Source organism: Camelina sativa, chromosome 20 (assembly GCF_030686135.1).
Source record: "Camelina sativa cultivar CO46 ecotype springtype chromosome 20, ASM3068613v1".
NCBI lineage: Eukaryota > Viridiplantae > Streptophyta > Magnoliopsida > Brassicales > Brassicaceae > Camelina > Camelina sativa.
Genome location: NC_141899.1, coordinates 29,215,547 through 29,233,460, shown reverse-complemented (window position 1 = coordinate 29,233,460; position 17,914 = coordinate 29,215,547). Strand labels below are relative to the sequence as shown.

At 38.3% G+C, this 17,914-nt stretch overlaps 2 protein-coding genes, 1 long non-coding RNA gene and 1 pseudogene across 3 annotated transcripts; 2 read left to right on the top strand and 2 right to left on the bottom strand.

The window, feature by feature from the left end:
• The first annotated feature begins 363 nt into the window (after nt 1-363).
• Nucleotides 364-1,439, top strand: LOC147919551 (putative ion channel POLLUX-like 2). The gene is made up of 5 exons (XM_087504532.1): nt 364-487; nt 587-656; nt 742-815; nt 930-1,040; nt 1,127-1,439. Exons 2-5 carry the CDS (start codon nt 635-637, stop codon nt 1,226-1,228), a joined length of 309 nt encoding a protein of 102 aa, XP_087360658.1. The 5' UTR covers nt 364-487; nt 587-634; the 3' UTR covers nt 1,229-1,439.
• Nucleotides 1,440-1,934: 495 nt separating this feature from the next.
• On the bottom strand, nt 1,935-8,765 carry LOC147919550 (putative disease resistance protein At5g43730 pseudogene; annotated as a pseudogene).
• Nucleotides 8,766-9,714: 949 nt separating this feature from the next.
• On the top strand, nt 9,715-10,226 carry LOC147919549 (uncharacterized). Its single transcript, XR_015592624.1, has 2 exons — nt 9,715-9,827; nt 9,914-10,226. It is a non-coding gene; the product is annotated as an uncharacterized LOC147919549 (long non-coding RNA).
• A 495-nt stretch (nt 10,227-10,721) lies between these two features.
• Nucleotides 10,722-17,871, bottom strand: LOC147919548 (putative disease resistance protein At5g43730). Its single transcript, XM_087503999.1, is given in 4 exon segments — nt 10,722-11,578; nt 11,581-12,962; nt 12,964-13,083; nt 17,340-17,871. Coding segments are annotated over 4 exon segments (2,556 nt in total). The 5' UTR covers nt 17,537-17,871.
• Nucleotides 17,872-17,914: the final 43 nt, after the last annotated feature.

Here is a 17,914-nt window from a genome sequence, read left to right as displayed (position 1 = left end):
AAACTGGGATTACGGCCAAGGGGATGCAGAAAAGAAAGAGGATTACAATCAAGAAATTAAAAGTCAGACCGCAGTTTCTATTAGTTTATTGAGAGTGGCAGCTTTAATTGATTAATATTGATCACCTGCATCCGTTAGCTTGGCAGTTTATTGAGAGTGGCAGTTTCTTGGCAGCTTCCAAGAAAGTCAGATGTTTCTTCTATATCACTTCAAGAAAAATCAGAAGTTTGAATTCGTCGTTTGCAATAATGATAGCACTAACAAATAAGTCCGAATGTGTTTTAGATCCATCTAGAGCAGACAAACAATCTGCTTATTCTCTTCTCATCGCTGAAAGCATCTGCAACAAGCTTGGAGTCAAAGGTAATTTACTAAATTGTTATTGAATCCAAAACCACATTGAATAGCTAATATTTGTTTATTTATGTTGTTTCTTTAGGTACATAATCTAGCCTCTGAAATCGTCGACTCAAATCTCGGCAAGCAGGTATTGAAAGGCTTTTCTATGTTTTTTTTTTTTTTTTTTTTTTTTTATTGTTGGCTTCCTTATGGTTAAGTTGCTGAAACATTACTCAAAACCATACAGATAACAGTGCTGAAGCCATCCCTAACTTTCATTGCAGCAGAGGAAGTTATGAGCCTTGTAACAGCACAAGGTTACATTCCATCTATTCAAATGTTTGTTTCTTGTTTATCTACCTATAATCCGAACAATAGTAATACTCTTTTCTATATAATCAGTTGCTGAAAACAGCGAACTGAACGAGGTGTGGAAGGACATTTTAAACGCAGATGGTGATGAGATATACGTTAAGGTTAAAAAAGAAAAATAGTCTCTTCCTTCAAATATTTCGTCAGTAACTTCTATTGAAATTCACTATAAATTCGGTATAAAACTAAAAATCTTGAGTTTGCTTTGACACATATAGGACATTGAACTGTACATGAAAAAGGGCGAGAATCCTTCATTCACCGAGCTCTCAGAGCGAGCTTGGCTGAGGAGAGAAGTCGCTATAGGCTACATAAAAGGCGGTAAAAAGGTGAGTGTTTTATTACTCTGCAGCATACGCTAACCTCTTCTTCCTCCTCACTAACGTTGATAATTTTGTTTTTCCTGTGGTTGCAGATGATCAATCCGCTTCCAAAGAATGAACCTCTCTCTCTCGAAATGGGTGACTCGTTGATTGTTATATCGGAGCTTGAAGGAGACCAACCCATCACACTATGATATTGTATACATTCTCATATACCACATTTTGTTATAGTTTCTTACACACAATGCAACATTGGGCAAGGAGACTGACTCACAAATACAACGCAAGCATCAAATAAGTCGTTAAATTTGTACAAAGAACAAACGCTTTTACATCGAAGCCCCTTTTTGGTCATTGCTCTTTGTTCTTTCTTTGACCCCGAATAAAAATCAGTCTTTGTAATGATTTGAGTTTTTTTTTTCCTTTCTTAAAGCCTATATGTCTCCAACTCGAGGTTTATAATTTTTTTCCAAATCACGGAGGCAATATGAAAAGAAAAGTTAGTTTACAAGATGTCGTTGCGTCATCGGCCACAAAACTTGGAATTGCATTGCTTTTGGTGGTGGACTAATATTTCCCAAATGTTGTATTTTTTTTCCACCGTGTCCCATGGATCTAAGACTAGCTCTATCCGGAAACATCAATGCCATCTATGCTCTCTTTTGACAAACTGTAGCTCATTACTTAGGAGACAGCGCTGAACATGACATAAGCACGCCAACATATCTTTTTACTCACACAGAAGAGATCGAGAGGAAACAAAAGCTGTTGTCTGTACTTGAGACAAGCTCTTGAAACAAAAGCAGTACATATAAACACAAACAAAACTGTATTATTACAAACCTGTCTGTATTTTAGAGACCAGCCATTCACTTAAGACCCTCATTCCACCCGTTATTCCTATGCATGCGTGGGAAAATAAGCTATATCTTCGGGTAGCTTTGGACAATATTTAACTTCGAATTTTCTACGGTTAGGAAGATTCCGATAATTCCAGCAGATTTCCGAAAGTCCAGCCAATTGATATAGCGTAAGGGATTCCAAGTTCCCAAATGGAACACCAATATCTTGATGCTTTCTGCTAATACTCATTCCTTTCTCCTTGTTTATTATTTCTTCTATTTTCGGTGAATACTCCACATGTAGCTCCTTAAGATTTTGAGCAAATAACAGCCATGACAAATCCTTTTGCCCTTCCAAATGGATTATATTAACAGTGGAGAGTTGCTTGAAGCCTGGAGAAGTAGTGGATGGAATAAGGATCTCCATTGGTGAAATCTCATCCCTTCTTTCTTTGCTTTGCCAATCAATCTTTATCTCAGATATGTTTGAGGTCACTATTCCAAGGCGTTGAAGACCTCCCAGAGCTAACGTGTTTAATATTACACGAGGTGCTGACATATTTCTTAGACATAAACCTTTAACACTAGTCGCCAATCGGTCATCTCCTTGTATCATTTCCAAAATCCCGACATCCTCTATGGTTGCAGTTAAAACCTTCAAGTGCTCCAAGTGTTGTAGTTCCTCCATTAATACGTCATCAACACAAACATGGCAGTAAAATAATTTCAACACTTGCAGATTTTGTAAGGTTTTTGCTATCCCAGCAAGACTCTCTAGTTCACGAGTGAACTCCAGGTTCAAGTAGATTAGTTTCGTCAAGTCACTTAGACGAACTGGTAACGATTTTATCCCTGTGTGTGATAAATTGAGATATTGCAAAGACCCTAAGTTAGAAATTTCTTCCGGCAACTCTTTAAACTCCCGTTTACAGAAAGATCCAAGACCACAAGTTGTGGCATTAACCGAAAGAATCCAACTGAAATATCCAACAACTTGTTATACGGGAGTAATAGGGTTGTAAGCTTGGGGCAGTCCGGACTGCAAGATATCTCCTCAATCTGAGTATTCATTAAAGACATCCGTCTCAAAATATCCCAATTGATGTCCTTTGGGATGAGACGAACCTGTGTACCAGATTTCACACAAACTGAATCTTTCTCATGTTCCAAGTTGGAGTCTATCCAAAGAGCCATCTCACGTATCACATCATGCATTTTTACTTTGGTCTTTAGTTCACAATCAATCAACAAATGTGCACGAACTAACAAGCCAATAATATCATAACCTTTGTTGGTACCTCCATCTTCATATTTGTTCGCATTTATGATGAATCCTTGGCATATCCAGTATTCTATCAACTTCTCCTTTTCTATTTCATAATCTTCAGGAAACAAAGAGCAATATAGGAAGCACAATTTGACTTCATCATTCTTTAAGCTATCATAACTAAGCTTCAAAACGACAAGAATGCTTTCTTCCATACCTGGAAACTCGTGGCCAGGCGAATTCAGAACATTAATTGCATGATGCCATTCTTCTATAGTCTCTTTACATGCCATGGCTTTGCCAATGACATTGAGTGCAAGTGGCAAGCCTTGACATTTTGCGGCAACGATTCCTGCAAGTGTGGGGATATCCTGATGGCTCCTTAGTATGCTATCTCCGACAGTAACTCGAAACAATTCCCACGCTACATCCCGTGACAAACAATCAACTTTTATCAGCTCGTCAGCTTCCATGTGAGTGCAAACTTCCTTTAAACGTGTGGTGAAAACTATCTTCGATCCATTTTCTTGATTTGGAGGTGGAACTCCTATCTTGTTCAGATCTACTTGGCTCCAGATATCATCCAACAACAGCACAAATTTCTTTCTCTTGAGGTTATTGTATATGAGAGAGGCTTTCTCATTTTCTGTTTCTTGTTCCCATTCCTTGTCACGACGTAATCTTCCCAGAATCTGATCTTGAATGCCCTCATTCTGCGAATCTTTAGAGACCACAACCCATATCACAACATCAAAATCATTCTCCACTACAACAAAGTTGTTGTTGATACGAGCTAAGAGGGTGGTTTTCCCTACTCCACCCATACCATAAAGACCTAAGGTTCTTATTTCATCGTTCACGAGGCTGTTCCATGTCATCCCAACCATCGTATCCAAACCAACTGTGCGTTGTTGGATATGCTTGTTCTCCGCCTTAAGTATCATTTTCTGCGCCACCACTTCGAAATCTTTTTTAGATAGAAGTTCTATAACCTCTTCCAACATCTTCAATACCTTTTCACCATAATCGTAGCTTGATATGAAATCCTCAGAACAATAACCAAACAGACACAATCTTCCAGTTTCAGTTGATCTAACCTCAAGCAGATCATTGACTTGGGGTTCAACACTTTGTACCCTTGAAAGCCATAGCTTGTTGAGAGTTAAACTTGATTTTTTAATCAAGGTTAATTAAATCCATGTTCTAGAAGGTCGTTGGAGCTACGTCGGCCAAAGAAGCATGGGAGAAGCTTCGAACATCTTACAAGGGTGCCGATCAAGTCAAGAAGGTGCGTCTTCAAACTCTAAGAGGAGAATTTGAAGCTTTACAAATGAAGGAAGGTGAACTTGTCTCTGATTATTTTTCAAGAGTTCTAGTGGTTACTAATAATCTCAAAAGAAACGGCGAAAAGCTAGATGATGTGAGAATTATGGAGAAGGTTCTTAGATCATTAGACTCAAGATTTGAGCATATCGTTACCGTTATTGAAGAGACAAAAGATTTGGAGGCCATGACAATGGAGCAACTTCTTGGGTCATTACAGGCTTATGAAGAAAAGAAAAAGAAGAAAGAAGACATTGCCGAACAAGTACTAAAAATGCAAATTTATAACATTAAAGAAGAAATTGGGCAAAGTTATCAAAGAAGAGGTGGTGGTCAAGTACGAGGACGAGGGCGAGGCCATGGATATGGAAATGGACGTGGTTGGAGGCCATATGAAGACAACACAAGTCAAAGAGAAGAAAGCTCATCAAGAGGCCGTGGGAGAGGAAGCTCAAATTCAAGGTACAATAAATCAAGTGTAAAATGCTACAATTGTGGAAAGTTTGGACATTACGCTTCCGAATGTAAAGCTCCTAGTAACAAAAGAGTCGAGGAGAAGGCCAACTACGTTGAGGAAAAGATTCAAGAAGAAGACATGTTATTAATGGCTAATTACAAGAAGGATGAACGAGAAGAAAATAATAAATGGTACCTCGACAGTGGTGCAAGCAATCACATGTGCGGGAGAAGAAACATGTTCGTGGAGCTTGATGAGTCGGTGAAAGGAAACGTCGCTTTAGGAGATGAATCGAAGATGGAGGTACAAGGCAAAGGAAACATTCTCATTCGATTGAAGAATGGAGATCATCAATATATTTCCAACGTTTACTATATTCCAACCATGAAGACAAACATCTTGAGTCTTGGGCAACTCTTAGAGAAAGGTTATGATATTCGATTAAAAGATAATAACCTTTCTATAAGAGACCAAACAAGTAATCTCATAACTAAAGTGCCGATGTCTAAAAATAGAATGTTTGTTCTTAACATTCAAAATGACATCGCACAATGTCTCAAGATGTGCTACAAAGAGGAGTCTTGGCTTTGGCATCTTCGATACGGACATCTAAATTTTGGAGGTTTGGAGTTACTTTCGAAGAAAGAAATGGTGAGGGGGCTACCTTGGATCAATCATCCAAATCAGGTGTGTGAAGGATGTCTACTTGGAAAACAATTCAAAATGAGTTTTCCAAAGGAGTCAAGCACAAGAGCTCAAAAGCCATTGGAGTTAATACACACGGATGTGTGCGGTCCAATCAAGCCAAAATCACTTGGTAAAAGTAACTATTTCCTTCTCTTTATTGATGATTTTCAAGAAAAACATGGGTTTATTTATTGAAAGAAAAATCTGAGGTGTTCGAGAACTTTAAAAATTTTAAAGCCCATGTTGAGAAGGAAAGTGGTCTTGTGATCAAAGCTATGAGATCCGACCGTGGAGGAGAGTTCACATCCAAGGAGTTTCATAAGTATTGTGAAGATAATGGCATCCGAAGACAACTAACGGTGCCTAGATCCCCTCAACAAAATGGAGTAGCAGAAAGGAAGAATAGAACAATTCTTGAGATGGCGAGGAGCATGCTTAAGAGTAAAAGACTACCGAAGGAGCTATGGGCGGAAGCTGTCGCGTGTGCGGTGTATTTATTAAACCGATCTCCAACAAGAAGTGTCTCGGGTAAGACACCACAAGAAGCTTGGAGCAGAAGAAAGCCCGGTGTTTCTCATTTAAGAGTATTTGGAAGCATAGCTCATGCTCATGTACCAGATGAGAAGCGGAGCAAACTAGATGACAAAAGTGAGAAGTACATCTTCATTGGTTATGACAACAACTCGAAAGGCTACAAGCTTTACAATCCCGATACGAGGAAGACTATTATAAGTCGAAATGTCGTGTTCGACGAAGAAGGAGAATGGGAATGGAAGTCAAATGATGAAGATTATAACTTCTTTCCACACTTTGAAGAAGATGACCCATAGCCACCAAGAGAAGAGCCTACTACACCACCAACTTCACCAACGAGTTCTCAAGGAGAAGAAAGTTCTAGCGAAAGGACTCCACGCTTTAGAAGTCTACAAGAGATTTACGAGGTAACCGAAAATCAAGACAACCTTACTTTATTTTGTTTATTTGCGGAGTGCGAGCCATTGAACTTCCAAGAAGCTATTGAAAAGAAGACTTGGAGAAATGCCATGGATGAAGAGATAAAGGCTATACAAAAGAATGATACATGGGAGTTAGCTTCACTTCCAAATGGACACAATGCGATCGGTGTGAAATGGGTGTACAAAGCAAAGAAAAATTCTAAAGGGGAAGTTGAAAGATACAAGGCAAGATTGGTGGCTAAAGGATATAGTCAAAGACCCGGAATCGACTACGATGAAGTATTTGCTCCTGTTGCTCGTCTTGAAACTGTTCGACTAATTATTTCATTGGCGGCTCAAAATAAGTGGAAGATACATCAAATGGATGTCAAGTCAGCCTTCTTAAATGGAGACCTTGAAGAAGAAGTTTACATTGAGCAACCTCAAGGCTACATAGTTAAAGGAGAAGAAGACAAAGTTTTGAGGTTAAAGAAGGCACTTTATGGATTAAAACAAGCCCCAAGAGCTTGGAATACACGGATCGACAAGTATTTCAACGAGAAAGACTTCATCAAGTGTCCATATGAGCATGCAGTTTATATCAAAATTCAAAATGACGATATATTGATTGTGTGCTTGTATGTAGATGACTTGATATTCACTGGTAACAATCCAAGCATGTTCGACGAATTCAAGAAAGAGATGACGAAGGAGTTCGAGATGACAGACATTGGATTGATGTCTTACTACCTCGGGATCGAAGTAAGACAAGAAGAAAATGGAGTTTTTATTACTCAAGAAGGATATGCTAAGGAGGTACTTAAAAAGTTTAAGATGGAAGACTCTAACGCGGTGAGCACACCAATGGAATGTGGAATCAAGTTATCAAAGATCAAGGAAGGAGAAGGAGTAGACCCAACATTATTTAAGAGCTTAGTTGGAAGCTTACGATACTTAACATGCACAAGACCCGATATCTTATATGCGGTTGGAGTTGTTAGTCGCTACATGGAACATCCAACAACAACTCATTTTAAGGCGGCAAAGAGGATTCTTCGCTATATCAAAGGTACCATGAACTTTGGTTTGCACTATTCTATTTCAAATGATTATAAGCTTGTTGGATATAGCGATAGCGATTGGAGTGGAGACGTAGATGATCGAAAAAGCACAAGTGGTTTTGTGTTCTACATTGGAGATACAGCTTTCACGTGGATGTCGAAGAAGCAACCAATTGTCACGCTTTCCACTTGTGAAGCGGAGTATGTGGCGGCTACTTCATGTGTGTGCCATGCTATTTGGTTAAGAAATCTTCTAAAGGAGTTAAACTTGCCACAAGAAGAGCCAACAAAGATCTTTGTCGATAACAAGTCAGCAATAGCTTTGGCGAAGAACCCAGTCTTCCATGATCGAAGTAAGCACATTGACACACGCTATCATTACATTAGAGAGTGTGTCAACAAGAAGGATGTGCAATTGGAGTATGTGAAGACAAATGATCAAGTAGCCGATATTTTCACCAAGCCTCTCAAACGTGAAGACTTTATCAAGATGAGGAGCTTACTTGGAGTGGCAAAATCAAGTTTAAGAGGGGGTGTTGAGAGTTAAACTTGATTTTTTAATCAAGGTTAATTAAATCCATGTTCTAGAGTTCTCTCTAGAAAAATCAAGATCTCCACCTCCTTAAAAAATATCTAAAAGTTCTAGAATAATGTATCACCTCCTTAAACATAAAAATCTAGATATTTAGTTAGAACTATCTAGATAATTATATTATTATAATCTAGATATTGTGTTAGAATAATCTAGATTAAGGATTAAAATATTCTAGATATTTTGTAATATGGAGGCTATAAATACCTCCTCCTACTCTCATTTGTAACTAAGATGTTGTGAAGTTGTTCCAAGTTAAAATCAAAGTAATAAAAGTTTTATTTTCTAAACTACTCTCTCAAATACTCAAAACACTTTTTCCATCGCTTCTAAAAGAATTTACTTCCAACATAGCTTGACTCGAGCAAGCCGTTGCAAACCTTTATCTTCTTCTATGGAAACTCTTCCTAACAGATCTTCTCGTTCACCCTTAAGTTCTTGCATAGCTTTCTGCAAAGAATTGAGATTTTTTTCCATCATGTGAATGTAGTTCCTGTCGCTAAAAAAACAGCCACATGCAGCAGTGAAGATTTGATTCCACGGTATTAGAAGAAGCCAGTTCAACATTTTGCACAAAACTTTCAGAAAGAAACTGGGATTACGGCCAAGGGGATGCAGAAAAGAAAGAGGATTACAATCAAGAAATTAAAAGTCAGACCGCAGTTTCTATTAGTTTATTGAGAGTGGCAGCTTTAATTGATTAATATTGATCACCTGCATCCGTTAGCTTGGCAGTTTATTGAGAGTGGCAGTTTCTTGGCAGCTTCCAAGAAAGTCAGATGTTTCTTCTATATCACTTCAAGAAAAATCAGAAGTTTGAATTCGTCGTTTGCAATAATGATAGCACTAACAAATAAGTCCGAATGTGTTTTAGATCCATCTAGAGCAGACAAACAATCTGCTTATTCTCTTCTCATTGCTGAAAGCATCTGCAACAAGCTTGGAGTCAAAGGTAATTTACTAAATTGTTATTGAATCCAAAACCACATTGAATAGCTAATATTTGTTTATTTATGTTGTTTCTTTAGGTACATAATCTAGCCTCTGAAATCGTCGACTCAAATCTCGGCAAGCAGGTATTGAAAGGCTTTTCTATGTTTTTTTTCTTTTTTTTTTTTTTTTATTGTTGGCTTCCTTATGGTTAAGTTGCTGAAACATTACTCAAAACCATACAGATAACGGTGCTGAAGCCATCCCTAACTTTCATTGCAGCAGAGGAAGTTATGAGCCTTGTAACAGCACAAGGTTACATTCCATCTATTCAAATGTTTGTTTCTTGTTTATCTACCTATAATCCGAACAATAGTAATACTCTTTTCTATATAATCAGTTGCTGAAAACAGCGAACTGAACGAGGTGTGGAAGGACATTTTAAACGCAGATGGTGATGAGATATACGTTAAGGTTAAAAAAGAAAAATAGTCTCTTCCTTCAAATATTTCGTCAGTAACTTCTATTGAAATTCACTATAAATTCGGTATAAAACTAAAAATCTTGAGTTTGCTTTGACACATATAGGACATTGAATTGTACATGAAAAAGGGCGAGAATCCTTCATTCACCGAGCTCTCAGAGCGAGCTTGGCTGAGGAGAGAAGTCGCTATAGGCTACATAAAAGGCGGTAAAAAGGTGAGTGTTTTATTACTCTGCAGCATACGCTAACCTCTTCTTCCTCCTCACTAACGTTGATAATTTTGTTTTTCCTGTGGTTGCAGATGATCAATCCGCTTCCAAAGAATGAACCTCTCTCTCTCGAAATGGGTGACTCGTTGATTGTTATATCGGAGCTTGAAGGAGACCAACCCATCACACTATGATATTGTATACATTCTCATATACCACATTTTGTTATAGTTTCTTACACACAATGCAACATTGGGCAAGGAGACTGACTCACAAATACAACGCAAGCATCAAATAAGTCGTTAAATTTGTACAAAGAACAAACGCTTTTACATCGAAGCCCCTTTTTGGTCATTGCTCTTTGTTCTTTCTTTGACCCCGAATAAAAATCAGTCTTTGTAATGATTTGAGTTTTTTTTTTCCTTTCTTAAAGCCTATATGTCTCCAACTCGAGGTTTATAATTTTTTTCCAAATCACGGAGGCAATATGAAAAGAAAAGTTAGTTTACAAGATGTCGTTGCGTCATCGGCCACAAAACTTGGAATTGCATTGCTTTTGGTGGTGGACTAATATTTCCCAAATGTTGTATTTTTTTTCCACCGTGTCCCATGGATCTAAGACTAGCTCTATCCGGAAACATCAATGCCATCTATGCTCTCTTTTGACAAACTGTAGCTCATTACTTAGGAGACAGCGCTGAACATGACATAAGCACGCCAACATATCTTTTTACTCACACAGAAGAGATCGAGAGGAAACAAAAGCTGTTGTCTGTACTTGAGACAAGCTCTTGAAACAAAAGCAGTACATATAAACACAAACAAAACTGTATTATTACAAACCTGTCTGTATTTTAGAGACCAGCCATTCACTTAAGACCCTCATTCCACCCGTTATTCCTATGCATGCGTGGGAAAATAAGCTATATCTTCGGGTAGCTTTGGACAATATTTAACTTCGAATTTTCTACGGTTAGGAAGATTCCGATAATTCCAGCAGATTTCCGAAAGTCCAGCCAATTGATATAGCGTAAGGGATTCCAAGTTCCCAAATGGAACACCAATATCTTGATGCTTTCTGCTAATACTCATTCCTTTCTCCTTGTTTATTATTTCTTCTATTTTCGGTGAATACTCCACATGTAGCTCCTTAAGATTTTGAGCAAATAACAGCCATGACAAATCCTTTTGCCCTTCCAAATGGATTATATTAACAGTGGAGAGTTGCTTGAAGCCTGGAGAAGTAGTGGATGGAATAAGGATCTCCATTGGTGAAATCTCATCCCTTCTTTCTTTGCTTTGCCAATCAATCTTTATCTCAGATATGTTTGAGGTCACTATTCCAAGGCGTTGAAGACCTCCCAGAGCTAACTTGTTTAATATTACACGAGGTGCTGACATATTTCTTAGACATAAACCTTTAACACTAGTCGCCAATCGGTCATCTCCTTGTATCATTTCCAAAATCCTGACATCCTCTATGGTTGCAGTTAAAACCTTCAAGTGCTCCAAGTGTTGTAGTTCCTCCATTAATACGTCATCAACACAAACATGGCAGTAAAATAATTTCAACACTTGCAGATTTTGTAAGGTTTTTGCTATCCCAGCAAGACTCTCTAGTTCACGAGTGAACTCCAGGTTCAAGTAGATTAGTTTCGTCAAGTCACTTAGACGAACTGGTAACGATTTTATCCCTGTGTGTGATAAATTGAGATATTGCAAAGACCCTAAGTTAGAAATTTCTTCCGGCAACTCTTTAAACTCCCGTTTACAGAAAGATCCAAGACCAAAAGTTGTGGCATTAACCGAAAGAATCCAACTGAAATATCCAACAACTTGTTATACGGGAGTAATAGGGTTGTAAGCTTGGGGCAGTCCGGACTGCAAGATATCTCCTCAATCTGAGTATTCATTAAAGACATCCGTCTCAAAATATCCCAATTGATGTCCTTTGGGATGAGACGAACCTGTGTACCAGATTTCACACAAACTGAATCTTTCTCATGTTCCAAGTTGGAGTCTATCCAAAGAGCCATCTCACGTATCACATCATGCATTTTTACTTTGGTCTTTAGTTCACAATCAATCAACAAATGTGCACGAACTAACAAGCCAATAATATCATAACCTTTGTTGGTACCTCCATCTTCATATTTGTTCGCATTTATGATGAATCCTTGGCATATCCAGTATTCTATCAACTTCTCCTTTTCTATTTCATAATCTTCAGGAAACAAAGAGCAATATAGGAAGCACAATTTGACTTCATCATTCTTTAAGCTATCATAACTAAGCTTCAAAACGACAAGAATGCTTTCTTCCATACCTGGAAACTCGTGGCCAGGCGAATTCAGAACATTAATTGCATGATGCCATTCTTCTATAGTCTCTTTACATGCCATGGCTTTGCCAATGACATTGAGTGCAAGTGGCAAGCCTTGACATTTTGCGGCAACGATTCCTGCAAGTGTGGGGATATCCTGATGGCTCCTTAGTATGCTATCTCCGACAGTAACTCGAAACAATTCCCACGCTACATCCCGTGACAAACAATCAACTTTTATCAGCTCGTCAGCTTCCATGTGAGTGCAAACTTCCTTTAAACGTGTGGTGAAAACTATCTTCGATCCATTTTCTTGATTTGGAGGTGGAACTCCTATCTTGTTCAGATCTACTTGGCTCCAGATATCATCCAACAACAGCACAAATTTCTTTCTCTTGAGGTTATTGTATATGAGAGAGGCTTTCTCATTTTCTGTTTCTTGTTCCCATTCCTTGTCACGACGTAATCTTCCCAGAATCTGATCTTGAATGCCCTCATTCTGCGAATCTTTAGAGACCACAACCCATATCACAACATCAAAATCATTCTCCACTACAACAAAGTTGTTGTTGATACGAGCTAAGAGGGTGGTTTTCCCTACTCCACCCATACCATAAAGACCTAAGGTTCTTATTTCATCGTTCACGAGGCTGTTCCATGTCATCCCAACCATCGTATCCAAACCAACTGTGCGTTGTTGGATATGCTTGTTCTCCGCCTTAAGTATCATTTTCTGCGCCACCACTTCGAAATCTTTTTTAGATAGAAGTTCTATAACCTCTTCCAACATCTTCAATACCTTTTCACCATAATCATACCTCAGAACAATAACCAAACAGACACAATCTTCCAGTTTCAGTTGATCTAACCTCAAGCAGATCATTGACTTGGGGTTCAACACTTTGTACCCTTGAAAGCCATAGCTTGTTGAGAGTTAAACTTGATTTTTTAATCAAGGTTAATTAAATCCATGTTCTAGAAGGTCGTTGGAGCTACGTCGGCCAAAGAAGCATGGGAGAAGCTTCGAACATCTTACAAGGGTGCCGATCAAGTCAAGAAGGTGCGTCTTCAAACTCTAAGAGGAGAATTTGAAGCTTTACAAATGAAGGAAGGTGAACTTGTCTCTGATTATTTTTCAAGAGTTCTAGTGGTTACTAATAATCTCAAAAGAAACGGCGAAAAGCTAGATGATGTGAGAATTATGGAGAAGGTTCTTAGATCATTAGACTCAAGATTTGAGCATATCGTTACCGTTATTGAAGAGACAAAAGATTTGGAGGCCATGACAATGGAGCAACTTCTTGGGTCATTACAGGCTTATGAAGAAAAGAAAAAGAAGAAAGAAGACATTGCCGAACAAGTACTAAAAATGCAAATTTATAACATTAAAGAAGAAATTGGGCAAAGTTATCAAAGAAGAGGTGGTGGTCAAGTACGAGGACGAGGGCGAGGCCATGGATATGGAAATGGACGTGGTTGGAGGCCATATGAAGACAACACAAGTCAAAGAGAAGAAAGCTCATCAAGAGGCCGTGGGAGAGGAAGCTCAAATTCAAGGTACAATAAATCAAGTGTAAAATGCTACAATTGTGGAAAGTTTGGACATTACGCTTCCGAATGTAAAGCTCCTAGTAACAAAAGAGTCGAGGAGAAGGCCAACTACGTTGAGGAAAAGATTCAAGAAGAAGACATGTTATTAATGGCTAATTACAAGAAGGATGAACGAGAAGAAAATAATAAATGGTACCTCGACAGTGGTGCAAGCAATCACATGTGCGGGAGAAGAAACATGTTCGTGGAGCTTGATGAGTCGGTGAAAGGAAACGTCGCTTTAGGAGATGAATCGAAGATGGAGGTACAAGGCAAAGGAAACATTCTCATTCGATTGAAGAATGGAGATCATCAATATATTTCCAACGTTTACTATATTCCAACCATGAAGACAAACATCTTGAGTCTTGGGCAACTCTTAGAGAAAGGTTATGATATTCGATTAAAAGATAATAACCTTTCTATAAGAGACCAAACAAGTAATCTCATAACTAAAGTGCCGATGTCTAAAAATAGAATGTTTGTTCTTAACATTCAAAATGACATCGCACAATGTCTCAAGATGTGCTACAAAGAGGAGTCTTGGCTTTGGCATCTTCGATACGGACATCTAAATTTTGGAGGTTTGGAGTTACTTTCGAAGAAAGAAATGGTGAGGGGGCTACCTTGGATCAATCATCCAAATCAGGTGTGTGAAGGATGTCTACTTGGAAAACAATTCAAAATGAGTTTTCCAAAGGAGTCAAGCACAAGAGCTCAAAAGCCATTGGAGTTAATACACACGGATGTGTGCGGTCCAATCAAGCCAAAATCACTTGGTAAAAGTAACTATTTCCTTCTCTTTATTGATGATTTTCAAGAAAAACATGGGTTTATTTATTGAAAGAAAAATCTGAGGTGTTCGAGAACTTTAAAAATTTTAAAGCCCATGTTGAGAAGGAAAGTGGTCTTGTGATCAAAGCTATGAGATCCGACCGTGGAGGAGAGTTCACATCCAAGGAGTTTCATAAGTATTGTGAAGATAATGGCATCCGAAGACAACTAACGGTGCCTAGATCCCCTCAACAAAATGGAGTAGCAGAAAGGAAGAATAGAACAATTCTTGAGATGGCGAGGAGCATGCTTAAGAGTAAAAGACTACCGAAGGAGCTATGGGCGGAAGCTGTCGCGTGTGCGGTGTATTTATTAAACCGATCTCCAACAAGAAGTGTCTCGGGTAAGACACCACAAGAAGCTTGGAGCAGAAGAAAGCCCGGTGTTTCTCATTTAAGAGTATTTGGAAGCATAGCTCATGCTCATGTACCAGATGAGAAGCGGAGCAAACTAGATGACAAAAGTGAGAAGTACATCTTCATTGGTTATGACAACAACTCGAAAGGCTACAAGCTTTACAATCCCGATACGAGGAAGACTATTATAAGTCGAAATGTCGTGTTCGACGAAGAAGGAGAATGGGAATGGAAGTCAAATGATGAAGATTATAACTTCTTTCCACACTTTGAAGAAGATGACCCATAGCCACCAAGAGAAGAGCCTACTACACCACCAACTTCACCAACGAGTTCTCAAGGAGAAGAAAGTTCTAGCGAAAGGACTCCACGCTTTAGAAGTCTACAAGAGATTTACGAGGTAACCGAAAATCAAGACAACCTTACTTTATTTTGTTTATTTGCAGAGTGCGAGCCATTGAACTTCCAAGAAGCTATTGAAAAGAAGACTTGGAGAAATGCCATGGATGAAGAGATAAAGGCTATACAAAAGAATGATACATGGGAGTTAGCTTCACTTCCAAATGGACACAATGCGATCGGTGTGAAATGGGTGTACAAAGCAAAGAAAAATTCTAAAGGGGAAGTTGAAAGATACAAGGCAAGATTGGTGGCTAAAGGATATAGTCAAAGACCCGGAATCGACTACGATGAAGTATTTGCTCCTGTTGCTCGTCTTGAAACTTTCCGACTAATTATTTCATTGGCGGCTCAAAATAAGTGGAAGATACATCAAATGGATGTCAAGTCAGCCTTCTTAAATGGAGACCTTGAAGAAGAAGTTTACATTGAGCAACCTCAAGGCTACATAGTTAAAGGAGAAGAAGACAAAGTTTTGAGGTTAAAGAAGGCACTTTATGGATTAAAACAAGCCCCAAGAGCTTGGAATACACGGATCGACAAGTATTTCAACGAGAAAGACTTCATCAAGTGTCCATATGAGCATGCAGTTTATATCAAAATTCAAAATGACGATATATTGATTGTGTGCTTGTATGTAGATGACTTGATATTCACTGGTAACAATCCAAGCATGTTCGACGAATTCAAGAAAGAGATGACGAAGGAGTTCGAGATGACAGACATTGGATTGATGTCTTACTACCTCGGGATCGAAGTAAGACAAGAAGAAAATGGAGTTTTTATTACTCAAGAAGGATATGCTAAGGAGGTACTTAAAAAGTTTAAGATGGAAGACTCTAACGCGGTGAGCACACCAATGGAATGTGGAATCAAGTTATCAAAGATCAAGGAAGGAGAAGGAGTAGACCCAACATTATTTAAGAGCTTAGTTGGAAGCTTACGATACTTAACATGCACAAGACCCGATATCTTATATGCGGTTGGAGTTGTTAGTCGCTACATGGAACATCCAACAACAACTCATTTTAAGGCGGCAAAGAGGATTCTTCGCTATATCAAAGGTACCATGAACTTTGGTTTGCACTATTCTATTTCAAATGATTATAAGCTTGTTGGATATAGCGATAGCGATTGGAGTGGAGACGTAGATGATCGAAAAAGCACAAGTGGTTTTGTGTTCTACATTGGAGATACAGCTTTCACGTGGATGTCGAAGAAGCAACCAATTGTCACGCTTTCCACTTGTGAAGCGGAGTATGTGGCGGCTACTTCATGTGTGTGCCATGCTATTTGGTTAAGAAATCTTCTAAAGGAGTTAAACTTGCCACAAGAAGAGCCAACAAAGATCTTTGTCGATAACAAGTCAGCAATAGCTTTGGCGAAGAACCCAGTCTTCCATGATCGAAGTAAGCACATTGACACACGCTATCATTACATTAGAGAGTGTCAACAAGAAGGATGTGCAATTGGAGTATGTGAAGACAAATGATCAAGTAGCCGATATTTTCACCAAGCCTCTCAAACGTGAAGACTTTATCAAGATGAGGAGCTTACTTGGAGTGGCAAAATCAAGTTTAAGAGGGGGTGTTGAGAGTTAAACTTGATTTTTTAATCAAGGTTAATTAAATCCATGTTCTAGAGTTCTCTCTAGAAAAATCAAGATCTCCACCTCCTTAAAAAATATATAAAAGTTCTAGAATAATGTATCACCTCCTTAAACATAAAAATCTAGATATTTAGTTAGAACTATCTAGATAATTATAATATTATAATCTAGATATTGTGTTAGAATAATCTAGATTAAGGATTAAAATATTCTAGATATTTTGTAATATGGAGGCTATAAATACCTCCTCCTACTCTCATTTGTAACTAAGATGTTGTGAAGTTGTTCCAAGTTAAAATCAAAGTAATAAAAGTTTTATTTTCTAAACTACTCTCTCAAATACTCAAAACACTTTTTCCATCGCTTCTAAAAGAATTTACTTCCAACATAGCTTGACTCGAGCAAGCCGTTGCAAACCTTTATCTTCTTCTATGGAAACTCTTCCTAACAGATCTTCTCGTTCACCCTTAAGTTCTTGCATAGCTTTCTGCAAAGAATTGAGATTTTTTTCCATCATGTGAATGTAGTTCCTGTCGCTAAAAAAACAGCCACATGCAGCAGTGAAGATTTGATTCCACGGTATTAGAAGAAGCCAGTTCAACATTTTGCACAAAACTTTCAGAAAGAAACTGGGATTACGGCCAAGGGGATGCAGAAAAGAAAGAGGATTACAATCAAGAAATTAAAAGTCAGACCGCAGTTTCTATTAGTTTATTGAGAGTGGCAGCTTTAATTGATTAATATTGATCACCTGCATCCGTTAGCTTGGCAGTTTATTGAGAGTGGTAGTTTCTTGGCAGCTTCCAAGAAAGTCAGATGTTTCTTCTATATCACTTCAAGAAAAATCAGAAGTTTGAATTCGTCGTTTGCAATAATGATAGCACTAACAAATAAGTCCGAATGTGTTTTAGATCCATCTAGAGCAGACAAACAATCTGCTTATTCTCTTCTCATCGCTGAAAGCATCTGCAACAAGCTTGGA